Source organism: Rhododendron vialii, chromosome 11a (genome assembly GCF_030253575.1).
Source record: "Rhododendron vialii isolate Sample 1 chromosome 11a, ASM3025357v1".
Classification (NCBI taxonomy): Eukaryota; Viridiplantae; Streptophyta; class Magnoliopsida; order Ericales; family Ericaceae; genus Rhododendron; species Rhododendron vialii.
In genome coordinates this window covers 38,392,739-38,420,000 of record NC_080567.1, presented here as the reverse complement: position 1 = coordinate 38,420,000, position 27,262 = coordinate 38,392,739, and the positions used below count along the sequence as shown (strand labels likewise).

The window sequence follows — 27,262 nt, the reverse complement described above, 5'->3', positions numbered from 1 at the left end:
GGTGGCCAGTTTGGGTTTCTGCTCCTGGTTGTCGATTTCATCTTGCGCATAACTCGGGTTTGAGCTGGGGATCCTTTTGGATCCTCTACTACTGAGTCATTGACGGAATTCTCATACCGGCACTTAGTGTAGGTTTGCTTCGGCAGGGTGTCCTTGAGTCTGTAGCCTGTGTGCTTTAAGCAGTTACTCGTGTCTTTGATTTGGTAGTTTTGGTTCATTCCTGTATATTGTGATGAAATCTTTTCGCTTCGGGTGATGAATATATTGCTTGACGTTGATAAAAAAAAAAAAAAAAAAACCATACTATTTCATAGTCTTTTCTCTTAACATAAAGTACCATTTTTTCTTGCCGAACACAGATAATACTCAGATTAGAGCCGTTCGATGCACTTGTACACAACATGATGCATGTGAGAACCACATGACAATGAATTCTTTATCTCAGGCCCAACGGGTTGATTTTATGACAGTCCACGAGAGACACAAAATAGGCTTGGACTGGACTTTAATTTGGGCCCAAAATCATTCGGAGCCCGGAAAAAGTCGACTTTTCAAAGTCCAAATGTCTAATTCCAGAGACCCATTTGGCGGTGAACTCTGCGCGCAAAAATGGGGAGCAAGAAGAAGAGGAAGAGGGGGGTGGTGCTGGTGGAGAGGCCAACCATACACCCTCGAAACAAGTACTCCGACAACCCACCCGACTTCGCCCAATTAGCCTCTCTGTACCCTTCTTTTGAGCCCTTTGTTTTCTTCTCTCGTGACGGTCGACCCAGAATCGACTGGACCGATTTCAATGCCACCAGAGAGCTCACTAGGGTTTTGCTCCTCCACGATCATTCCCTCAATTGGTACTCTTCCCATCTACTTTTAAAAAGTGTTTCTTTCCAGGTTTAAGGGTGTTGGTTTCGTTCTTGTTCTTTTTTGTTTTTCGTGCCTTTGTAAAATGCTAACAACAGCACAGGCTGCCTATTCTGTGGTTTAAAAAGTATGTTGAAATATGTGGAAACGGTATAGGAGTATTGAGAAAAATATATTGAAATATGGAAAGGGTATAGGAGTATTAGATGGAGTATGAGAGAGTATATGGAAAATGTGAAAAGGGTATAGGAGTATTGAGAAAGTGTGAAAATGTGAGCTGAATTTATGGGATTTGTGGCATTAGTTTACAGTTGACGGGTACTGGCATTACCCCTTAATTTTTTCTCTTATTGGTTTTTCAAAAAAAAAATGAAGGTGAAGGAAAGAAATTGAAAAAGTAAATTTGGACCCAATACCCAGAATTCGGTTTTAACCAAACAATTTACGGTTCCCTAGTGTTTCTCTTCTGGAAATGTTAGAACTTTTTTGCATCTAAATTGAGCAGCACTCAGTAGTCTAGCAATGGACGTGACTAGTAGAAGATTGAAAATCTCTGCTGAGATGTCTGATTCTCGAGCAATGGACGTGACTATTAAAATATTAAAATATCTCTGCTGTGATGTTCGGGAATCAGACATTGTTTATCGCTGCAGGTTTTGGGCTGTGACTTTAGTGAATCCATAAGTTTCAGTCTTGTATTAAGGGCATTATTGACTTGTGGTTATTTAAGAGAAAATGTTAACTTGTAGGTGGATTCCTGATGGGCAGCTCTGCCCTACTGTGCCAAACAGATCTAACTACATTCACTGGATTGAAGATCTATTGTCATCCGAAATTATTACAAACACTCATCCTAAAGGTGATGGTGAAGTTGTAAGAGGTTTTGATATTGGAACCGGGGCCAACTGTATCTATCCGCTTCTTGGTGCATCCCTTCTGGGATGGAGTTTCGTCGGGTCAGGTAGCTTCACTGGAACCTTTATTTTATTTTTTTGAAGTAAATTTCGCCAGAAAATGTTTGCAAATGGTACACATTAAGTAGTGGCCTATTATTGCTGAACTTTGTCACAGATGTGACTGATGTTGCATTGGAGTGGGCGGAGAGAAACGTGAAAAATAATCCACACATTTCTGGTTTAATTGAAATTAGAAAGGTTGAGAGTGGCAAGATGACATCTTATGGGGAAGAGTCATGTGAAGGCCAGCTGGTTGACAGTGGAAGCAATACACTCACACATGAAATTGAGGCAAGAAATCCAGAGCCTGATTTTCTACTTCCACTCGAATTGCATTCAAATGTGAATAAGAGTTATCATGGACCCCCTGTACTTAATGGCATTGTCAGGGACGGAGAGGAATTCGACTTCTGTATGTGTAATCCTCCATTTTTTGAGTCAATGGAGGAAGCAGGGTTAAATCCAAAAACGTCCTGTGGTGGGACCCTAGAGGAGATGGTTTGTCCTGGTGGAGAGGAAGCTTTCATCAGCCGTATAATTCAGGATAGTTTTGAATTGAAGCAGTCTATCCGGTATCTTATTTACCCTGTTTTGATTGATCTTTATCGTGTTTCATAAAAAATTGGTTCTGAATTCTACACTTCCTTTGTAGGTGGTACACATCAATGGTTGGAAGGAAATCAAACATGAAGATCCTGATGTCAAAACTTCGTGAGGTTGGAGTAACTGTAGTTAAGACAACTGAATTTGTTCAAGGCCAAACTTGCCGATGGGGGCTAGCATGGTCATTCATGCCTCCTGCCAAGAAAGTTATATCATCTCATATCACCGAGAAGAGTGTGCTCTCTTTCACGCTTGAGGTCTGGATACCTTTTTTCCTATTTTGCATGGTCAATCATGTCACTCGTGTCCTCATGTGATGAGGATGCTGTAGTGTTGAAGCTGTTTTGTATCCCCATCACGACCGTTTGACGGCGAATGGCTTGTCTCGTTCCTTAATTTGCTTGGTAGATGCCGTGTGTGCACTAATTTGCTCATAGGCTGGTGGGAGCAATTGTTTGTTGCCACACACTTGCCAAAAACCATTTAGATGCCCATGAAGTCTGGTAATTTCCATACAATGGGTGAAATAGCTTCTGTTTGGAGTTTAGATACCTACCCTAATCGTATATTTCAAAGTCTGGATCTTTTGTCAGTTTGAGTGTTTCAGATTATTATTTTTTATTAGTGTTTGAGTGTTCCAAATTATCACTGTGCGCCTGTGCGGTCGTGGATGCATTATAGATGTCTTTTTGGTGCAATCAGTGTACTGCAAAAGTAATTATATTTTTTTGCATCTCTTTGATCTTTTTCCACCCTTTCGTCTGTCAATATGTAATTGCATATTTCAATTTCTGTGACTTGACAGGGTCTTCAACGCCAATACAGTGCAATACATGTGTTGCAATCTGTGGAAACCTTTTTCTGTGGTGCTGGTGCAACTTGTAAATCAAATGCTTCTGCATTTACCCTTGATGTATGCTCTTGTACTTTTCCTTGTTATTTTTGTTACGGTGTGATAACTCAAACAGTCAAACTCATACTTGACAGATCACTGCTTCTAATGATCATTTTGATGCAATCTTGAAGAATGAGCTAAGTAATCTCAGTGAACCTGCACCTTGCCAGTATAAGGAAGTTGTGTCCAATGGGTCAGGTTGTTCCCCTCTTCCACTGAATGACCTTTCTCTTCGTATAACGGTAAGTTGTCTCAAGATAGGTTTGAATTTCTGCCTTCTGTCGCTGAAAACTTATATCCGATTGTGAATATTTTTTATTTGTAGGTCTTTCAACAAATTCCAGGCACGCTTTTGGTTAGAGGTTCATTGCAGCATCGAGAGAGCCCAGCTGCAGGTTTTGCCATACCTGTTACTTGATATGGTTCCAATGATACTCTCTTGACCATGGACCATGGTTTGCGTTTCTATTATCACGTCACTTCTACTTCCTCCTAGTTTTGTTAACCTGTAAAGCCCATAATGGGGAAGCATACTCGTGTTTCAATGGAAAGAATCCTTGTTTCAAACCATATAGGGTTGCAAGTTAGATCATATTATAAGTGATCATCCTAATTTTTATTTTTTTATTTTGGAGGGGGGGGGGAAGGGGGAGGTGGGTGGGGAGTTGGTGGTTAAATGCACTACTTTTTAAAACCATTCCCTTGTCCTGTCCACACCCTTAACCGGAACTGTGTTACTCTTTCACCCACACCATATCTTACCCTTAACTAATTCCATGCTTCCTCCTCTCTTGAGCATCTTTGTTTGAATTGTACCTGAACAGCTGCCATGGTAGTTTCATTTGTTGGCTGCTTGGTCATCATGCTGAAAATGTGAAAAGCGAAAAAATAGTTGACCATTTTATCATTTCCATAGAGTAAATATGAAGTATGTATATCAGCTCATCTGGGTGCGTGTTAGGTTTTTTCATGGGTTTGAAATAGGGTGAGTTTCTGCACTTAAAACTCTTTGAATTTGCGCAGAAAATGAGGAGTCAGGAGAAAACTAGCACGTTTCATTTTTTCTTTGGCTTCCATAAAACAAGGGCTTGGAGCTTGTGGGATAACACTAGTAAATAACAGTCATGCCCTAATAAGAATGAAAGGAGGAAGGAAATTGCATACAGGTAGCAAGTATCTGAAATGGTTCCAGTTCGGGGCATTTTGTGTTTTCCGGTTTCGAACATAGATAATGAAAACCCTGCATTTACATGTGTGGGTTTTCTGGTTTCTGATTCTTCCATCTTCAATCACATATGGTTATGCAATATGTATGAGGTCATTTAGGTGAGGGCAGGATTGTCCTGGCCTTCCACGTTATTCAGCGCCTGCTCTGTGTATCTACCTCTAATTTTGTTAAAGAATGACCTCTTTTTATTTGCATTGCAAGTTTCTGCAACTATTAGCGGTTACTGCATCCAATACTAGCAATTGGTGAAATGCTGCATTTTTGTTCAATTACTTCAGTGTTGCTCTCTCCAATCTTTCATAACAGAAATTTATTGATGGGCTATTTTCATTGCAGGTGCATTCCCATTGATATTCTTGAGATTGGAGGAAGTTCTCAAACTTAAATTTTGTAGAGAGAAGGCATCTGCTGGTGGTTCATCCATTAATCGAGCAAGATAACCACCATGTTACATTTGCTAAAAGTACCCATCTAATGGATGAATGGGTTTGGAGTTCGAGTATGATGTAAATGTTTGATTTTATATGGTGGTTATAGGTGCCTAATATTGTATGCTGTACATTATTCTACATTTTCGTAGTGATAGAACCGGTTCTTTTTTTCATCTAGCAAATTTGAAGAGCATTTCTAGGTGTGACCGCTTGCGGAACTCAAGCACAGTGTTTATGAAATTTGTTCGTTTGTCTCCAGGGAAGACACTTTTTTCCATATCAGAAGGGTGAAGAGTGAATACTTCGATCAACATTAGTTAACACAGTTATTTCACAACCTCAAAAAGTTCCTTTATATCCCGCAGCTTTGTAAAAACTTAAAAATCTCTACTATTTGTGTCATTTTCCGTTACTTCTGCTCTTTTTTCGTATTAGCAGAATCTGAAACAATCGCACACAGTTGAATTCGGTTTTTGTGTTGTCGGAATCCATAGAAATAGTACATAGGAGTAGGTATAAATCACCCCTTTTTTTAGGGAAATTATTTTGTCATTCCTTTTTTTGTTAACGCAACTCCTCTGCAAGTGTATTTTAAGTATATTTTTGCATCAAAAATACACTTACAAGAGAGTGACGTTAACAAAAAAGAAAGCGGCAAAATTAGCAGCCTTTTTTTATATGAACATAGAATTATTCTCTAACAAGCTGTGTAGTAGTTTACCCTTTATTCCATATCATATCAGTTGTTGAAAGCAACACAATATAATGGCCATGGCTGGTGATTTGAGAGTTAGGAGTTTGCTTTCTCCATTTTAGGTTTGAAACCCCCGGTTGGTATCAACTCTTATAGGGTCAGTGGACAGTGAGATTCAGTCTCGAATAAAAAATGAAAAAAATGGATATCGTAATGGGTTATTGCTCGTTCGCCGCTTTTCGGCCTTTAATCACTCTATGTAGTTCAGGAGACTAGAAAAATGGAAATGCAGACCTGGATCAAAATCATTATTGAATGATGCTTTCAAGCCTTTAGATTAACGCAAACCACATGTATTTCAACCAGTACGTGATACATATATTACATACCAATAAACACCGTGAACATTTTTACACACACACACAATCAACAAAAGGCCCCCATCAACAACTCTCTGAATATCCTCATTTACACACACAAAAAAAAAGAGCAACAACGATCAAGATCCTGGGCAAGATCATGATCTAGTCTGGGGAGAATTACTGAAAAGAACAAGCGGCCGTGGGAAACCAATACTCCAGTAGATTATCTTCAGGCCTTAGCTTCAATCCTTGCATGTGTTAGCCCGACGCAAGCATCAACAAAATCCTCATCAATAAAATCAGTTGACAAGATCTGCAGCCGGTCAGCACAGCCCCTGGAGGAGCACTGAGTTATGAAAAGCCGAGCATACCCATGGATTCGACCCGTCACCGGTTTAACACACAACACCGGGTTATCCGCTTGAGGCGTTACCGTATTCTCAACCCGGTAAAAGAATTTCCTGGACACCACTGGCGGCTGCTCGCTCAAATGCTTCAAATTGCTCTCAAACTTTGTTGATGGCAAGTCTGTGTCAATCCAATTATCCTTCAAATACCCACTACTCCATAGCGGCCCTCCGGCCCTTGGCTGAGGTGACTTTCTTGGCTTCCAAACGCAAATAACTCTCTTTGGCAACAACTCTGCAATTGTCTTCTCAAACACATGATCATCGTGGTGAATCAGGAACTCGCCAAGTTGATCCTCCAAGTACTTGTCGAACTCAGGCGGATCCTCGTGTCCAAACTCAGTTCGGATCTCCAGAATTATGACCTCTGATTGGGTCTCTGACAAGAACCTCTTGATGTCGTTGATTACGACGTCCACGCTATAAGTAAGGAGGATTCCGTGACAAACTCGGCGATCCTCTTGGATTCGGATATCAATAACACGGGCCCCACGTACAAGCTGATGGTATATGGACAGGGATTGGCATTGGGCAAAGGGGCGAGTGATGAATGGTACTCCAATCTTGTTGGTGGCCGAGTCATGGGTCCCCGGCCATACAATCTTGTTGATGTGGACCTTCTCTGGGTTGAGGCCAGACATCCAGTTCTTCCGATCAGGAGGGCGGTAGTCGCAACCTGGGAACTCTTTTCCACAGCCTTGTTGAAGATCACATAGGGTTTTCTTCTGAGTTGAGATTGCTTTCCGGCGTTCCACCTGTTTGGAGACCTGGCCACCCATTGTTGAGATCAGAGGAAGAAGAGGAGGAGAATTCTGAATTCCTCCTCTTCTTTTCTGGCTCCTTTCTTCTTCTTCTTCTCCTTTTGTTGAAAAAAAGGGAATGCGTTTGGGGGTTTTAATAAATGCATCTTTAACGGTTGGTGGTTTCACTGTGACTTTTTCAACTATTATCCTTCAATATGATGAGATTAGACTTCCAGTTTTGTCTGGTTTTTGGTTGGCCCACAGGTTGGAATTATTGATAGGGAGTCATAACAGATATTTCTCCTTGGTTGGTCCACTTGTTTGGCTGTAGATAGCTATCACAGCGTTTTTAGGTGATGATCTTTATGTATGGTCTGCTGTCTTTGTACCTAAATGTAATCCTAAAGTCACCAAAAATGGATTTACACCTCATAACCTCAAAGCTAGGGGCTCTTACCAGGATTTAACTGTTCTAAATATCCTTAATTGTAGCCCACACAAATTATGGCCTTCCCATGGTTGGTTCTCAAGCCAATAATTAAAGGAATGAGTTTAAAATGGGTCAAAGTCTAACAAGTAATATGTTTGCATATACGTGTATAAGAATATATGGAATGAAATAAATAGATTAACTGTACCGACCATAGACATCATCATATCATCTGACAGCTTGTGTGTAAATCCTCACAAATATAAACAACAGCAAGTCCCACGAGTTTACGGAACTAAGCAAGCAATGACCACATGTTCAATGACAATAAAAACAGTCCCCTTTCTGGCAACTGATCAAGCAGTGAGATGTTATAAGACGCAATCCAATAGACAAAAGGGTCATTAGAAAGGAGGAATTACGAACCTGAAAAGATTAAATTCCATGTGCTAAGCGAGGTGGGTCGTGGGAAGTATGATTGAAAATCAAGAGGTCCCTTGAGGAGGATATTCTGATCCTTTCCCTATCAGACAAGCAAGAAGATTTTGGGAACAGGTGAATCATTTGCTGCAGAGTTCGACACGTCCAGATGCTATGATAACAATTTTTCATTCCCCTGTATCTGCCACGTCACACTTGAATAATTTGCTGCAGAGCTCAATAATATCTTCAAGATTATAGGCCATAGGTCCACATCACATGTTATGACAAAACACGTGTTAGGCAACAGAGGAGCTGCCCTGAACTCAACCCAAAATCAGCTGGTTAAAGACAAGCCCCAATCATATTGGAATAAAGATACAGGCTTACAGCAGTTGAGTAAAGGTTTCCAAGCCAAGTAGTAAGAATATAAATTAACATAGAGATGAAAGTTAAATTGTTCACATATCCTTAATTACCTGTTTATGGTACTATGATCATATGTAGATGTTCTGAGAGTATTTTCTCTGATTTCCTTTCCTCTTGTACATTCGAATGCCATAGCCTGGGAAGGGATGTCTTTCGTGTGACTCGCACCCTTAGCCTCCTAATGAGGGGTGAAAATTCTTTCATAAAAGTTGCACTTTGAAAAAACAGAGTTAGGCTTCAAGAAAGAACTACCCTTAAATCCAGAAATGGATGCATTCGTAATGAATTACACAATTTGGTTAATGCAGCGAACAATATAATCTGACTTCCATGCGAAGAACATTCGGGAAATAAACAATGACACAATGAAGAAAAACGTAGGTTATCCCATCTATCTAAATATCTCAGGCTTCGGAAATAAAGAAGGGAACTTATAAATACGGTTGTAAATATTCATCTTATGGAATCTGGAAAGCAGTGATCTTTAGTGACAGCAGGCCCAGCATGCCTGCCTGTTCTTCAGAATAGAAACAACGTGTTACAAATTTGAATGGAGGTATACACACTTGGAAAACAAAAATGACGAAGTTTAGCCCCCAGTATCACGTAATTAGGCATCTTCTTCCATCTGCCCTGCTAAAAGTTCCAAAACGGAGCATATTTCCTCATTCGAGGGGTGCAACCTATCTGATACAGTAAAAGCATGATGCTTGTTTCTGATTTCTACCCAACTAATGGCCCGTTCCTTCTTCACGCATCTCTTATTCATAAGATGTCTCACCTTCTCCACAGACTCCCAATTCCCAAGGGCAGAATATATACTTGACAGAAAGACATAGGCTGCAGAGGATTGAGGCTCTAATTCAATAAGCTTTTCAGCTGCTTTTCTGCCCAACTCTAAGTTTCCATGAATCCTACAAACACCAAGTAAGGCATTCCACACCAGACCATCAGCTTTACAAGGCATCTTTTCAAGCTCGTTCATCAATTCATCAAAACGTCCAGCTCGACCCAAGAGATCGGTTAAGCATGCATAATGCTCTTGGTCAGGTACAATGCCATGATCACAAGTCATTGAATGAAAACAAGCAAGCCCCTCTTCTATACGACCAGAGTGACTGCATGCATTGAGTATGACAACAAAGGTTATCCTATCTGGTTTAACATCTGATCTTACCATGTCATCATACATCTTTGTTGCTGCCTCACCGTAGCCATGCTGTGCTAAGGCTGATAACATCGTGTTCCATAGCACACAGTTTTGCTTATTACCCATAATATCAAAAACGCGCCTCCCGTCTCCCAAACTTCCACACTTCGAATACATGTCAATAAGAGAACTGATGACTATCGCGTTCGGCCTAAAACCAGTTCGTGTCAAATAAGCATGAATTTGCTTGCCAAGCTTAAGTGAAGCTATGCTCGCACAAGCGCAAAGACAACTGCTGAAAGTGAATTGATCTGGTCTAAATCGAAACATCATCATCTTTGAGAACATTTCAAGGGCCTTGTTTCCCATGCTATTCCGAGCATACCCAGCGATCAAAGCAGTCCATGACACAGGGTTCTTCTCAGGCATTGCATCAAACAATTCACTAGCCGCTTGCATATCACCCCACTTGGCATATCCTGAGACTAAGGTAGTCCAAGCAAGGACATCCCTGACACCCATCTCATCAAACAATTTCCTTGCATCACTCATCTCCCCACATTTGGCATAAGCATCAACTGCAGAACTAGAAAGAACCACATTCGACAAGAACCCGGCAACCAAAACCTGACAATGAACCTGCCTGGTAAGTCCCAGTTCCTTCAACTTCACACAAACCGTAAAAACACCAGCAAAGCTAAACTCACTAAACCCAATAGCCGACCTCCTGAAATCTAAATAAAACATCCAAGCCTCATAGCAACACCCACTTTGCGCATACGCAACCACCATCGTATTCCAAGACACAACATCTCTCTCAGGCATTTTATCAAACAACCTCCTAGCGGGTTTAATCATCCCTGATTTCGCATACCCAGAAAGCATACTATTCCAAGAATACAAATTTCTCGCGGACATTTTATCAAACACCTTGCGTGCTTCCACGTGCTCGCCACATCTGCAGTAGAACTTGATCAAGTGGTTGGACAGCAACGTGTCGGGTTTCTTCCGACCAGTGACTTTCAAATGGAGGTGAACCAATTTACCTTCTTTAAGAGAGTGAGAATTCGCACACTGTTGTAAGAGGAAAGCTAGAGTTTGAGAGTCTAGGCGTTGACCTTTGCGTGCCAAAAGGTCTAGAGAATCGACGGCTTGTGAGAGGTGGCCTTGAGAGCAGAGTTTGAAGATGGCCTGGACGACGCAGGGTTTGCTATTGGGTTTGAGGAATCGAGGTGGGAGCATTGCATAAGGACACCATGTGAGGCTGTGTTGTTCGTCTGCATCGGCGGTTACGAGTGGTCGGCTCCGGCGAGCATTGGCGGCTGTGATGAGTGACGATGAGGATCTACGGATGGTAAGGTAGACCGAGATTGGGGATTGTCTGTTAGTGTCTTCGCAGGAGGGACAATTTAGTGGTCAATAGAAAGTTACCACGACATTAACACAGGCAGAACCTTTGGTCAAATACTCCTTCAATTGAGCATTTCATTTTGTGCTTGCGCTATCGATTTTTCGATTTTGCAAATTTCAGTACTTGGAAAGACTTTAAAAAGGCACTTTTTTTTTCTGTTTGTGCTCACACTTTCGATCGATCATGCTCATTATCTGAATTAGGGCACAACTATCTCATACTGTAATACACAAATGCCACTCTCACTAAGATTATTCAATTCAATGCTGATGTGCCAATGTACGATGAGGAGAAACCTTTAGAGCAATGCCCTAAAAATTCAATAATCTCTCTTTCACCAAACAAGCATCAATTAACTTATCAGTGTCTAATGACAATACTATAAAGTACAATTTTAGCGTACATGTGATAAGTGTCAAAATATTGATATTATGGCCTTCCAAACTATATTCGTTAGTCATTTATCTATGTTACTTTATATTATTTTGTTCTTTTTTTGTGTCTACAGGGTGATTGAGCTCGTTACTCAAAATATTGGATAAAAAGAAGATTTAATGGAAGACTGGGGCTGAAGTGTAAAGATCTTTAAAGAAGAATTGTTGATTAGTAATTACATAAAGTCCCATGTCTCTAATGTAATTAATGCTTTAATTGAACTCTATATGACGAGAAGTTAACCTACTGAAGTCAGTCAGCCTTGGGGGCGGAACAGAGCAGTTCGACTGGAACATAATACTGTAGAAGTTTGTCGCGGTTTCCGAATCGATGTCCGGCTAAATCTTTTTCTAGGGCATAGATGAAACTCGCACTCTCAGTAATAATATTTATGTTTTGATTCAGTATTTTTATTATTCAAATCAAGGCTGTCTGACTTGAAGATTTTATTTATCGTGTTAATTTTTCCTATCAAATCTTGTGTTTTCCTAAGATTTATGCACGTTCATACAACAGTTCTTAATTGTTTGTGATAACTGAGTAAGATGGGTTATATACAAGGACGGAACCAGGATTTTACCCTAGCAGTGGCGAAATGTATACTAAAAAAATTTAGTGGTGGCGAAACTATAAAAGTTTGGCATAAATTTTTTTTTTACATATAATAATTGCATTTTTTAAAATTCTTGTCGTGGCGGTCGCCGCTACTAGACCCCCCCTGATCCCATCCTTGGTTATATATGCTCCGTAAGACACGCCGTGCTATTAGACGATCCGTGCTATAGAGACGGGTCGTACTAATAAGACGATTCGTGCTTGGCGGCGATACTCCATGCTATTTGGTGATTCATAAATATCTTTAGGCGATACCGTGAGGACCTGCGAACCCTAACGATATCCGGATTGATTCGAATAATTAACCTTTATCATCGCATAAATATTGTTACAATGAGTCGAGTGGATTCGAAACCCTATATCTTTTCACTCATAAACTTTCTCTACTTCTTAATTGCTTTAATTTAATTTCGTTTTTAATATTTTCGAAATCCAACAATCAAATCTCTTTCTGAATTAGTTTAGAAATCGATTGAAATAACTACAACTTAGCCTTCGTAATCCATGAGGACGATACCCGGAGTACTTACCGCTATCCTTTAAGTAGTAGTAATTATTTTGTTTTACTGATTATTTTTGATACAGAAACGACACGATCAAAATGCATGGAGTATCTAAGTGGAGATAAAAATTGGTTCCGAATTAGTTTTTTCCCCCTTCCATTTAGGTTTACTAGAAATTGCCCGTGCCTTCACGATCTGCACACACAAATAAATTCTGGACTCGGCATGCAATATATCAACCCTCACACAACTGGACTTGCTTGCAATATATCACCCCCGTATAACGAATCTAACTATGCAGAATGCAATAACCCAAACATATTCATTGATTTGTTTAACTTGAATCAACAAATAAAGAACAAACAATTTTCCAATCCCTATCGATTGTGCCGGTGCCTGAAGGCACGACGCAATACGATCACTACACAGTCCCAACAAAAGAGCCCGTGCCTGAAGGCACTTATTAAAAAGCATTAAGTTAATATAAAAATTTCTTGTACTATCAACAATACAATTGCATACTCTCAATAAAAAATATTACTTAAGGAATCAAAACCATTTTGAAGGAGCTATTCAAATCACAAACATTCACTAAGTCAATCAAAAGAATTTTCAATATCACTAAGACCATTGAATTCAGCATATGGTGGGGGCCTACCCACCAAAATTCAAAGCCACCATAATTGATGTCGCACTTAACAGCTACCAACTAAAAAAGATAGAATGATAGCCAACTATATAAAAATAAGAAGATCAAATGGGAATCATTCGGAGGAGGATAGTCAACAGTATAACATCCACCGCCACCTTCCATCTCTAGATACTTGCATATTGAATCTAAACATTTGTGAAAAAAAATCTAAACGTTGGTGCAACATGATTAAATAGGATCAATTGACTTTTGTTTAGAAAAAATCTTTTGTTCAGAAACACAACAAAAAACTACCGAGAATACTTCTCCTTCAACTCTTCGGGCTCTCTAAAAAAAGCACGATCATCACCTCCTTTCTACTACCATAGAAAGTAAAAAATTGTTTATCAAAAATAATTAGGAACTATAGTTGAAATTGAAAATAAGTAAAGAGCTATGGAAACAATGTTATAGAATTTTACGAAATGAATGTAAACTTGCATTTCCTAAAGATTTTATATTTGCTCTAACATGACCAAGGACATGGCAAGTGGATTTTACTCCACCACAAAACTTTTAAATTTATAATTCACTTTGTCGTGTTTCCGGCTTCTGTTTTTATAATTCACAACTTATGTTTTTATAAGCTCAATGTTATCACAAAAGAATTAGCCTGTATAGGGTATTTTGAGTTTCTAAGCCTACCAAAGTAGAAAACGTACAAAAAAGAGAGGAAAACAATGGCAGCTTACATTTGAATAGCTTGGGGGCTTGGGCCACTATAAATCAATTTGATCAATTAGCTTTACATGACTAACCCTTGTATATACCAATTTCAAGTAATTTTATTGCTTGAGCACAACCTCATGGTTGATTTGTCCCAACAACTATAGTTACTAAAACCTTGCCTATGGTACCACTGCAACAATAAACCTTGACAAAAAAGAAAGCAAATTATCTTTACCCTCTTAGGAATTGTGTATAGTCATCAGAATTTTGGAAAGAATTATGAATATGGTCTACTATAGAAGCCAAAATTATAAAAAAAGTAAACTAACACAAAATCATAATTTAGATAAAACAAAAAGCATCTCTCTAGCTATATGTCTGATGAGGGTTTTTACTCGTTACCATCACAAAGAGAGAGACCATTCAATTAAAACGTGAATCAAAGAAAGACAACGCGTCAAATGTTGTTAACCTCATTGGATGGAACAATTTAAAAATAGCAAAGTATAATCCTAATGATCAAGAGAACTCTTGGAAGCTTACTTACAAAAAAACAAAAAAACTCTTGGAAGCTAAAAGTATCATCAACTTTAAATGCACAAATTCTACCCGGTTTCATCCATTTGCTTTTCCCTAAAACTCATGCTTTTGATCAAAATAACTCTTGCCATGCAGTAAACAAATAAGACACAGTGTAGACACTCGAATTTTTCTTTTTATTGTTTTTTCGTGTATTCACACTGTGTTCTTGTCACGCCCCGCCCTGCAAACGACACCCAAAGTGGGCCCGAGTCGGCGCGGCCACGTGGCATTCCACACAAAAGACCACACCACACTCTACAACCAATCAGAATATAACTTAGCGGAAGACTTCTCACATAAAATAGAAATGAGTCAACGCCAAAAACTCAACTCACAAGTCATAATGAATATCCCTCTCTTCAATTAATTACAAAACATGTAGGTTAACTTCTAGACGAATCAGCTACACAACAATCTAACCAAAGACATCACCCAACACGAGTCCCAGCACTCTCCAAGGCGTTGACCAGTAGTGGACCCACGCTAAGCCACCTGCTATCTGGCAATCCAAAAAGGACAACCAGAGTGTGTGAGACATAGAAGTGCTCGATAAGATATCACAATACCCGAAGGAATATCAATAAGAATATTCACCACCAACATAACTGCAATACCCATATGAGTATATTAGTTATAACCACCACATCCGCCAAACATAGCAATCTTATCAAATAAACAACCACATAACAATAACTGAATTAATGACAGCATGAATGTAAATCACACAAGCATGCAGTGACACGTCTGCCACATTCCCATGTGTTGAAAAATGTATGCATTATAATTTGTGAAAATTTATATGCATCTCTATTAATTATTTTGATGATTAATTCAATGATATTTTTATTCGGCAAAAACAAAATTATCGAAAAGTCGATTCCCGAATTAAATATTTTCGTGACCTTGAAATATAGCATAAAGTCTCTTGGATTCATGATTTATATTTACAAAGACTTTATTGAGCTCAATACATGCTTTAACGGTTTATTTAGATGAAATTGTGAGCCACAGGTTGACGAACCGGCTGACAAGCCGGCTGTCTGAACAGAAAGCTGTGACAACCGGACGACCACCCGGATGACCACTCTATCAAACGGCTAGTTTCCAACGGCTAGTTTCCAACGGCTAGTTTCCAACGGCTAGTTTCAAACGGCTAGTTTCCAACGGCTAGTTCCAACGGCTAGTTTCCAACGGCTAGGAAGCATATGGATGGCTATATAAGGCATCAAGAACTCATTAATGAGTACACACACAAGCTACAACATTCCATATTATTGCAAGAGCAAATTCTCAAAAGATCAAAGCCAAAAATTCTCATTGTTCTTCCACTTTCATATTATTCTTGAGAGAAAATTTGTACAAGTCGTGAGCGATAATTTTCATACCTTCTTCACATACTTGTATTTCCTAAGTGAGTGTTTGAGTCAAACACTTGAAAGCTTAGAAGACCAAATTCGGGTTGGAATTTGGGTGTTATTGTTTTTGAGAAGTTTTCGGAGAAAATTCTTGCGGTTGTGCTAGCTCCTCGGGAAAGCTAGAGGCATTCGGTTCTTGTAAGCACCCGCAAGACTTACAAGTTGTAATCTTTTAAAGATTAGTCTAACCTTCAAGTAATTGCTTGAGGAGAAGTGGAGTAGGGCCGGACCGTGGACAAATCCGGACCGAACCACTATAAACGGGTTCTATCTCTCTATCTCTCTATTTTGATTGCATACTTATTGTTTGCATATATTGTTAGAGATAAATTTTTATTGGTAATTATTACTAGCAATCCTATTCACCCCCCCTCTAGGTTGCATAATTTGGGTAACAATTGGTATCAGAGCCTCGGCTCTTGTTTGTAGATTTAACCATCTAAGAGTTAAGATCCATGGCAACCACTAGTAATGTTTCTTGTATCGAAGGTCAATCGTCCAATAGACCTCCCTTGTTCACCGGAGAAAATTACTCTCATTGGAAAAATAGAATGATGATCTTTATTCAATCCACGGATTATGATCTATGGAAAATTATCAAAAATGGTCCCATTATTCCTACTAAGAAAGTTGGAGAAGAGACTATGCCTAAACCAGATTATGAGTGGAGTCATTTGGAAAAGGCTTCAATAGAAAAGAACTATAGAGCTATGAACCTTCTTTTTTGTGCTATTACTCCCAATGAATATGATTGTGTTTCCGCATGTGAATCGGCTAAAGAAATATGGGATAAGTTAGAAATGTCACATGAAGGAGATAGTCAAGTTAAGGAGTCCAAAATTGATATTCTTGTGCATAGCTATGAGCTCTTCAAAATGAAACCGGATGAATCTATATCTCAAATGTTTGCTAGATTTGCTAGTATTACTAACGGTTTAAAAGCTCTTGGAAAGATTTACAGTCAATCCGAAATGACAAGGAAGGTGCTCCGTTCCATGCCAACCAATTGGGACACTACCACCTCCATCATCCTACAATCCAAAGATTTCTCAACATACACGATGGACAAGCTCATGGGATCTCTCATGACGGAGGAAATGCATCACAACCTCAAGGGTGAAAAAGAGAAGAAAGTTAAGGATCTTGCTTTCAAAAGTACAACAAGCAAATCAAAAAGCAAGGAGGATTCAAGCAACGAAAGTGAGGATGATGAAATGGCGCTCATCACAAAAACGTTCAAGAAACTCCTCAAAAATAGAGCATCTCACAAAGGCAGAGGATTTTCAAGAAAAGATGGAGGCAAAGAAGAAAATAGTAAAAAGGATCCAATCATTTGCTACGAGTGCAAGAAGCCCGGCCACATCAAAAGTGAATGTCCATATGCAAAAAAATATTCAAAGAAGGACAAAAAGAGAGCTATGATGGCCGCATGGGACAATAGTGACGATAGTAGCTCCGATGAGGACGATGAGCAACAAGAGGTCGCTAACTTGTGTTTCATGGCCATCGAAGAAAACGAGGTAGATCTCGACTCATCCTATTCCTTTGATGAATTATTTATTGCCTATAAAGAGTTGAAAGTAGAATTTGAAAAGGTTGTTTCTAAAAACAAATTTCTTAAAAAGGTTGCTAAAGATCTTTCACTAGAAATAGATGATTTAATTGAAGAGAAAGATATTTTGGAGGAAGAAAATGAAAGTTTAAGAACCTCTTTGGAAAAAGAAAAAGAGTATTTGAAGGATACTTCCAAAAACGAATATTTAGAAAAACAAATTGATGATTTAACTAATTCTCTTTCAAAACTCACTAATGGAAAAGAAAGTTTAGACATTCTTCTTGGAAAACAAATGGTTTCTTTTCACAAGGCCGGAATTGGTTATAATCCCACTCAACACAAAAATCTTTTTGAAAAAGATGTTCCTCCTTCTAGCCATTCTAAATTGACATGTCATTATTGTGGTAAAATTGGTCATATTTCTCCTACATGTCCTATGAAAGGATACTCATCTTCTAATGCAAAAAAGGTTTGGGTTCCTAAGAACCGTATCAATGCTAACCTTCAAGGACCCAAGATGATTTGGGTACCAAAAGTCAAGAATTGATGTGCTATTGTAGGTATGCTTCAAAAGTTCTCTCAAGGAAGGAAGTTGGTACCTTGATAGTGGATGTTCAAGACACATGACCGGTGACAAGAGGGCTTTCAATTCTCTTTCGTCTAAAGATGGTGGACATGTCACATTTGGAGACAACAACAAAGGCAAAATCATAGGAATCGGTGATATAGGTAATTCTCCTATTATTGAAGATGTTTTACTTGTTAGTGGTTTAAAACACAATCTTCTTAGCATAAGTCAATTATGTGATAGAGGAAATCGTGTTATCTTTGAAAAATCCAAATGTATCATTGAAAATGTCAAAAGCAACAAGACACTCTTCGTTGGACAAAGATTTGAAAATGTATATGTTTTTAATCTCAATGATTTAAGTAATTGTGATATAAAATGTTTTTCCGCTTTGAGTGAAAATAGTTGGCTTTGGCATAGGCGCCTAGGACATGCAAGTATGGATGCTATTTCAAAACTCTCTAGAAAAAATTTGGTAAAAGGTCTTCCTAAAATCAAATTTGAAAAAGATAGACTCTGTGGTCCTTGCCAACAAGGAAAACAAACCAAGGTTTCTTTTAAGTCCAAAAATGTTGTTTCAACTACTAGACCTTTGCAATTACTTCATATGGATTTGTTTGGACCAACTCGCTCTCCAAGTCTTTGTGGAAACTATTATTGTCTTGTTGTTGTTGATGATTTCTCTAGATATACATGGGTGATGTTCCTAGCTCATAAGAATGAGGCTTATCCTAATTTCACTAAACTTTGTAGAAGAGTTCAAAATGAAAAAGGATTTGTTATTTCTAACATTCGTACGGATCATGGAAAAGAACTTGACAATTCTTTATATGAAAAGTTTTGTGATGAACATGGTATTGGTCATAACTTTTCCGTACCTCGTACTCCTCAACAAAATGGAGTAGTAGAGAGAAAGAATCGTACTTTGGAAGAAATGGCCCGCACTATGCTTTGTGAAAACTCTTTGCCAAAATATTTTTGGGCGGAAGCCGTTAATACCTCATGCTATATTTTGAATCGAGTTTTAATTAGGCCTATCCTCAAGAAAACTCCTTATGAGCTTTGGAATGGTAGAATACCCAACATTAATTACTTTCATGCCTTCGGTTGTAAATGTTATGTATTAAACAATGGAAAAGATGACTTGGGTAAATTTGATTCAAAATCGGATGAAGGCATCTTTATTGGTTACTCTCTTACTAGCAAAGCATATAGAATTTATAATAAGCGCACTAATCTTGTTGAAGAATCTATTCACGTTTCCTTTGATGAATCTAATCCTTGTGCTACTAAGGATGTTGTTGATAATGATGACTTAGAAATTACACATGAGATTCATGACTTGACAATTCAAGAAAAAGTTGATGGTGATACTCAAGTAGAAAGCTCTCAAATCAAAGAAGATGAAGTTATTAATCAACCTCAAGATGTCATGGGAGACAACCAAGATCTTTCCAAGGATTGGAGATTCGTGCAAAACCATCCAAAGGACTTGATTCTTGGAGAAGTTTCGAAAGGGGTAACCACTCGCTCGTCTCATAGAAATTTTTGTGAAAATCAAGCTTTTGTTTCTCAAATTGAGCCTAAAAACTTTCCGGAAGCTCAAGATGATGAAAATTGGATTTTGGCCATGCAAGATGAGTTGAATCAATTTGAAAGGAATAAAGTTTGGGCATTAGTACCTAAGCCTCTTGATCACACTATTATAGGTACTAAATGGGTTTTTCGTAACAAGCTAGATGAATCCGGAAATATTGTTAGGAATAAAGCTAGACTTGTTGCTCAAGGTTATAATCAAGAAGAAGGTATTGATTTTGAAGAAACTTTTGCACCGGTAGCTAGATTAGAGGCTATTCGCATATTACTTGCCTTTGCATCTTTCAAAAATTTCAAGCTTTATCAAATGGATGTGAAAAGTGCATTTTTGAATGGGTTCATAAATGAAGAAGTTTATGTCAAACAACCTCCCGGCTTTGAAGATCATGTATACCCCGATCATGTTTTTAAACTCTCAAAAGCTTTATATGGTTTGAAGCAAGCACCACGTGCATGGTATGATAGACTTAGTTCATTCTTGCTTGACAATGGCTTTACTCGTGGAAAAATTGATACTACTCTTTTCATTAAAGCCAAAGGTAAAGATATGCTCATTATTCAAATATATGTTGATGATATTGTCTTTGGTGCCACTAATGATAATATGTGCAAAGAGTTTGCTAAGTGTATGCAAGGTGAATTTGAAATGAGTATGATGGGGGAGCTTAACTTCTTCCTCGGACTTCAAATCAAGCAAACTAATGAGGGGATCCTAATCAACCAAGCCAAGTATGCGAAAGAACTTATTAAGAAGTTTGGCATGGAAGGATCAAAGCCAACGAGCACACCAATGAGCACATCAACTAAGCTAGACAAAGATGAGAATGGTAAGGCCGTCAATGAAAAGATGTATCGAGGTATGATCGGCTCATTACTTTATCTCACTGCAAGTAGACCGGATATAATGTTTAGTGTTTGCATGTGTGCTAGATTTCAATCATGTCCTAAAGAATCGCATTTAAAAGCTATTAAACGTATTTTTAAATATGTTGCCGGTTCTCATGACTTAGGATTGTTTTATCCACGTGGAGTTGCATTTGATTTAATTGGTTATTCGGATGCGGATTTTGGAGGTTTCAAAGTTGATCGTAAAAGTACAAGTGGGACTTGCCAATTTCTAGGGCACTCTCTAGTGTCTTGGCATAGCAAGAAACAAAATTCCGTAGCTCTATCTACCGCCGAGGCGGAATATGTAGCGGCCGGAAGTTGTTGTGCCCAAATATTGTGGATCAAACAACAAATGGAGGATTTCAATTTGCAATATGATCATATTCCTATTAAATGTGATAATACTAGTGCAATTAGCTTAACCAAGAATCCAATTCAACATTCTCGAACAAAACATATTGAGATTAGACATCATTTTATAAGAGATCATGTTCAAAAAGGGGATATTGAACTTAACTTTATTAGTACCGACAAGCAATTGGCGGACATTTTCACAAAACCCCTTGGTGAAGAACAATTTTGTTTCATTCGACGAGAACTCGGCATGTCTAATCATTTATGAAAAAGTTGTGTTCTTGATGTCAAAAGTTTTTTTTGGATTCAATGTTGAGTTGATTGAATTCGTAAATATCATACTTGATGGAGAGTACAAATGATCTTGATAAAGAAATCACCCTCCAAACATTTTATCATATGATTCATTTTCCTGTGTTTGGTATGCAGAAAAACAGTTTTATGGTCTTTAATGCTACTCCTCTTAAACGTTTTCTGGACTTAACCTGCATTTGTCAGTGTAGAGACCCGTATTTTATTTCCATAATTCTTTATGTTTTATTAAGGCATGAGTTGTGATATAAAATGGAGAATGAGTTCGGATGTCGAATGTGCTAGAATTTAGAAGTTCGGGATGCAAGTGTAATATGCATGGGTGTATAAGTGAAGGTGTGTGTAGGGGATAATTCTCCCCCACATATATTTCTTTTCTTTTCCGGGCAGACACACACACGTTTCTCTCTCTCTACTCCCTCGACCGACTCTCTCTCTTTCTCACCTCTCCTCCAAACTTCTCTCTTCGATTTCATCGCCTTAGAATGAGATTTCGGAAAAATCCCAAGTACTAAAGTTGTTCTACGCGACGAGATCTTCCTATTGATCGAAGAAGAATCATGATCGGAGCACTTTGAGGTTTCCTCCATGTTCGGGCTTGCTTCTAACCCTCGAGGTAGGGATCTCCTACCTTCTTTACATGTTTAAGTGTTGGTTAGATGTACAAGAATCAAGTTTGATCATTTATTTTGAGTCTTGAACAAATCTGTTATATGCTGATAATTTCGTGGGTTTTGGAAATCCGTCTTTTGGGAGCCCTCTGCTAGAAATCACTGGCATTTGTCATGATTAAGACCTCAAGGGGCGGGTCAGGGTCGTGACAGTCAGTCGGATGTCCAAGCGGATGTCCAAGCGGACAACCGTGAGGTTGAGACTTATTCAAGCTTTTGCGTTGCTAACTCTGATTTATTAAGTCTGTTACACTTAGTTTGTATGAACTTCATGGCTTAGTGCTTAAATTGTCTCTTATATACTTCGCCGATATGAATTTCTTGTCTCTAAGCTTGCAGGGATAATCATTCTCGGTAATACCCCTCGCATTCTTTAAAAAGCTCTCTTTTAGGGGGAGCATGTATTAAGGGGACACAACAATAAACACCCGAACACAATTTTCTTCCCCTATTCTTGTCCTATTCGGCGCCGCATCCCCTATCCTATCTCTCTTTCGGCGCAGCAATTCAATCAATTCGGCGCACCATTTCAAACAATTCGGCGCACCATTTCAAACAATTCGGCGCAGCATTTCAAACAATTCGGCAATCTCATACTCTATAAATTCAACAACACAATCTCTATCTCCTCATCTATCTATCTCTCCTTCTCTCTCGGCCTAAATCTCTCATCAAGCAATGGTAAACATACCGCAAGGGTTACCGTTTGAGTTTTACGAAAGAGATGCCGAACGAGCAGAGTTCAGGTTGTTTATCCAAACCATTTGGATGCAACTCTTTATCTTCATTCTGCTGTGTGCGTTACTTACCATGAGAATACCACCATGGTTCGGATGGAATGTAAATGTGGATACTCTGTGGTATTGGATTGGCATTATAGCTGCCGTTGTAGCAGCCATTATTCGAGAATACGAAAATCAAGGACGCCAAGCTCTCAATGAACGAAGATAGAGTGCTACAGGGCAAGAGCGGCATGGTGCTGGAACCATGGCCCTATTGTTTTTCTCTTTTTAGTTTTTTTTTATGATGTCACAGGGGGAGAAAAAGCCAAGTTTTAATTGATCTATCTTGCCATTTTGGGCAAATTTAAAAAATTGCTTGCTATGATCTGATGATTATTGCTATTACTCGTTGATCATAGATAACTGCTTTGGTGCATGTATTAAGGGGGAGATTGGTATAACTCCTACTTGAATAAAAACTATCATTTTGTGTCATCATCAAAAAGGGGGAGATTGTTGAAAAATGTATGCATTATAATTTGTGAAAATTTATATGCATCTCTATTAATTATTTTGATGATTAATTCAATGATATTTTTATTCGGCAAAAACAAAATTATCGAAAAGTCGATTCCCGAATTAAATATTTTCGTGACCTTGAAATATAGCATAAAGTCTCTTGGATTCATGATTTATATTTACAAAGACTTTATTGAGCTCAATACATGCTTTAACGGTTTATTTAGATGAAATTGTGAGCCACAGGTTGACGAACCGGCTGACAAGCCGGCTGTCTGAACAGAAAGCTGTGACAACCGGACGACCACCCGGATGACCACTCTATCAAACGGCTAGTTTCCAACGGCTAGTTTCCAACGGCTAGTTTCCAACGGCTAGTTTCCAACGGCTAGTTCCAACGGCTAGTTTCCAACGGCTAGGAAGCATATGGATGGCTATATAAGGCATCAAGAACTCATTAATGAGTACACACACAAGCTACAACATTCCATATTATTGCAAGAGCAAATTCTCAAAAGATCAAAGCCAAAAATTCTCATTGTTCTTCCACTTTCATATTATTCTTGAGAGAAAATTTGTACAAGTCGTGAGCGATAATTTTCATACCTTCTTCACATACTTGTATTTCCTAAGTGAGTGTTTGAGTCAAACACTTGAAAGCTTAGAAGACCAAATTCGGGTTGGAATTTGGGTGTTATTGTTTTTGAGAAGTTTTCGGAGAAAATTCTTGCGGTTGTGCTAGCTCCTCGGGAAAGCTAGAGGCATTCGGTTCTTGTAAGCACCCGCAAGACTTACAAGTTGTAATCTTTTAAAGATTAGTCTAACCTTCAAGTAATTGCTTGAGGAGAAGTGGAGTAGGGCCGGACCGTGGACAAATCCGGACCGAACCACTATAAACGGGTTCTATCTCTCTATCTCTCTATTTTGATTGCATACTTATTGTTTGCATATATTGTTAGAGATAAATTTTTATTGGTAATTATTACTAGCAATCCTATTCACCCCCCCTCTAGGTTGCATAATTTGGGTAACACCATGTACCTAAGGCATTGTGTCCCGCAAACCATGCTCCCAACCTCCGTTAATTAGACGGAATGGCATACGACATGGCGTGACTCACTCCACAATCCTTTCGCAGGTACAATCAACATACAACAAGCATGCATACCATTAGCTAAGACAACATATAGCATGATATACAAATTTCCACCACATATATCCATATCAATAGCCAAACCTCGATTAGCATGATATCATTGATATATAATCACCTCCACCGCATTATTTACATATCGATAATCATATTGAAAGCTAAAATACCATAGCAAGATATATACATACCATCATAGCAATATCTTATCGAGAAGAACTATATCAGACACACTCACCTTCGATTCGACTGGAGTATGCCAAACTTACGGTTTCGACACCTCCCATCAGACCACCCTGCTACCTAGTCACAGGCTAACTCATATTAGCATACTTCTCCATTGGAATGATCAAACAAAATGTATGATAACACTCCAAAACATTTTACTAAGCTAACACATGCCAAAAAGTTAACCAAGTCACCAAACATCCCTAAGGCATTCAAACGAATGTTTAATATCAAGTTGTAGAGCTAACTAGGTATTAAACATTGCCCAACAAATACAAACATGTCCATCTCAAAGACCTATATGTGTATCAAAGCATACATAAAGTTAGAGTAGCACTTAATCTCCAAAATCTATATGGAAACTTATAACCATTTCACCATATTTTGACCATAACTTCTTTTAGGATTAGAATTGGATTTTGAAACCTCCACCATTAGAAAGTACGTTTCGAGTACATCAATTTCGATATATAATTTGCCCAAAAAGGAGTTCGGATGAAAAAGATATGATCGTCCAAAGTTCCACAACAAATGCTGAAAAGTTACCCGAGAGGTACGGGTACCACAAAACTCAGTACCGGTACCCACCCCAAAATCGACCCAAATGTTTCAGCTCTGATCCGTCGGTACAGGTACCACCAAAAAGTGGTACGGGTACCGACTGGGTTTTCATCGAAAATTCAGCTTGTTCATCCTCCGATTTCCAACCTTTTCTCAACTTAAATTTCATCTAAAACTCACCAAAACTTCACAAAATCATGCTCAAACTCATACATAACAAAGAGCTACTCAAGAACATCAAAACCCACGAATCAAATCAAGTTCTAAACACCAAATTCAAGAGATTTAAGACTCGATTCCTAATCTTTCCAAGAACTCCAACTCACATCCAAATTAACCCAAGCCCATCTATTCTAGGCACAAATTCAATCCTCAAATATATGATCTCAACAAATTAAATATGAAATCAAATACAAGAAAACATGAATTACCATATAGAGTTTCGATCAAAGACGATCAAGACCAGTCCTCGAGTTTTTCCCTTCTCTTCTTCTTCTTCTTCCAGCCGTTCTCTCTCTCTCTCTCTCTCTCTCTCTCTCTCTCTCTCTCTCTACGTTAATGTCAGGAAAGAAAGAGTGAGGGGATATTTACAAAATATCTCCTCTAGGGTAATTATATGGTGTAGCCACCATACCCCTAACTTATGCAATCAACTAATAGCATTTTTACTAAATACTCACAAAATATGAATTAACTCCATAAACACATAATTCAATTAAAATATGAGTTTAAAATATTAAATATCCGGGACGGGTATTACAGTTCTGTTCCTTAGGCCTCTGGGCCTTCGCATGTCGTCAGCGTCCTTTATTTTAGACGATAGCACAGTTGTGTTATGTTTTGTTTTGTATTTGCTAAATGCTTGTAATCTTCTTCTCATTAATATATATGATGTTCTCCTTTGATGCCAAAAAAAAAGGTTTTCTGGTTTGGCAGAGAGCTATAGCGAGAGATCTTATTGACTGAAGCACTACAGGGGATGTTTGTTCTGTCAAAGGAAAAAAAGAAGGAACAAATGGAAAAAAAAAAAAAAACATAGCTGCTTGTAATATACTAGAAATTGCCCGTGCCCGAAGGCACGGCGCAGTACATTTTTTAACATGACTAAAATGAATTATCAAGGAGTGTGTAATTTTCTTTCTTGGTCGAGGAGTGTGTAATTTTGGCCAAAATGAAATAGTCAAAAACAAAAGTTACAGACACCAATAGGTTCAACACCAAAGAAATTAACATAGCATAGACGGGCATCAAAATGAACGCTCCCTTTCTCTACTTTTAAAGGAGAAACAAATTCTCTACATCTAATTAACCGAAAGAAAAAGCAACACTGACCAACCCCAATCATTTTAGGAAGATAAAAAAAGTTAATAGGAAAGAGTACATTACGAAAGAAAGTTATTTAATTGGTGTGGCTGCAAATAGAAACTAACAAAGGAGGAGTCGAGCCGCTCTATCCTAGTGGATGGTGCAATTGCCATATTCGTGACTTAATCCCATACAGCAACTTGCCCTCCCCCACTTCGATATGAAGATAAAGCTAAGGACATTCAACCTTCATCTCTACATAAACTTGTTATAGAGAGCATGAAATGCAACCTTCAATCAAACAATGCCTGAATCAAACGCCAATTAATTAGTAGTTAGACATCTAATGCAACATACTTGAAGATCCTCAAAAAAGGTGAGAGAGTTTACAAAAATAAATGATTGCAACAAATGAAATTACCTTACCAAGCTTGTAGAGGCATCCAAATACACCATCAATGGCTCTCTAGTAATTAAGAAGTTAGACGGACTAATAGAAACCAGACATTTAGCTACGCTACGAATATGATACAATAATTTTCTGCAATTGCATTATTCTTCATACAACCATTTGAGCCAAAAATACCATATAATTTCATAAATTGTGTAAGACCATCTGATTGAATGAAGCTACCATAAAGTTGATCTATACAAAAGGAACCAAAACAATATGAACTTGCTCACCCAACTCGATCGGGGCCCTTTTTATTCCCATTTTCACTCCCCAAAAAGAAAGGATGTCCAAAACTGGTGGTACAAACATGAGTGATGGAGGGTGACTATATTCAAAACGTCGGTGCTAAATCTCTTGGCATACCTGGTTAGTTCTTACTAAAAAAGGACTGAGTTGAGAGATGCTACATACACTACAATCCATCCACTACATTTTTTATGAGGCTCACCCCG

General features: G+C 38.4%; 3 protein-coding genes across 6 annotated transcripts; 1 reads left to right on the top strand and 2 right to left on the bottom strand.

Annotated features, from left to right (window-relative positions):
• Positions 1 to 562: 562 nt before the first annotated feature.
• On the top strand, positions 563 to 5,229 carry LOC131308320 (uncharacterized). Of its 4 annotated transcripts, none has more exons than XR_009194404.1 (8): positions 563 to 848; positions 1,608 to 1,819; positions 1,930 to 2,386; positions 2,467 to 2,674; positions 3,223 to 3,330; positions 3,405 to 3,510; positions 3,638 to 3,767; positions 4,877 to 4,941. XR_009194404.1 is itself a non-coding variant. In XM_058335232.1 (8 exons), the coding sequence occupies exons 1-7, from the start codon at positions 610 to 612 to the stop codon at positions 3,670 to 3,672; spliced, it is 1,365 nt and encodes a 454-aa protein (XP_058191215.1). In that variant the 5' UTR covers positions 563 to 609; the 3' UTR covers positions 3,673 to 3,707; positions 4,877 to 4,941. The 4 variants fall into 4 exon arrangements, 3 of the variants coding, with proteins under 3 accessions (XP_058191215.1, XP_058191214.1, XP_058191213.1); XM_058335232.1 differs by having other exon boundaries at positions 3,638 to 3,707; XM_058335231.1 differs by having other exon boundaries at positions 3,405 to 3,554.
• Positions 5,230 to 5,973: 744 nt separating this feature from the next.
• Positions 5,974 to 8,078, bottom strand: LOC131306628 (uncharacterized). The gene has a single exon (XM_058332995.1). It carries the CDS (start codon positions 7,211 to 7,213, stop codon positions 6,257 to 6,259), a length of 957 nt encoding a protein of 318 aa, XP_058188978.1. The 5' UTR covers positions 7,214 to 8,078; the 3' UTR covers positions 5,974 to 6,256.
• A 615-nt stretch (positions 8,079 to 8,693) lies between these two features.
• Positions 8,694 to 11,150, bottom strand: LOC131306627 (pentatricopeptide repeat-containing protein At2g21090). The gene has a single exon (XM_058332994.1). The coding sequence runs from the start codon at positions 10,846 to 10,848 to the stop codon at positions 9,067 to 9,069; it is 1,782 nt and encodes a 593-aa protein (XP_058188977.1). The 5' UTR covers positions 10,849 to 11,150; the 3' UTR covers positions 8,694 to 9,066.
• Positions 11,151 to 27,262: the final 16,112 nt, after the last annotated feature.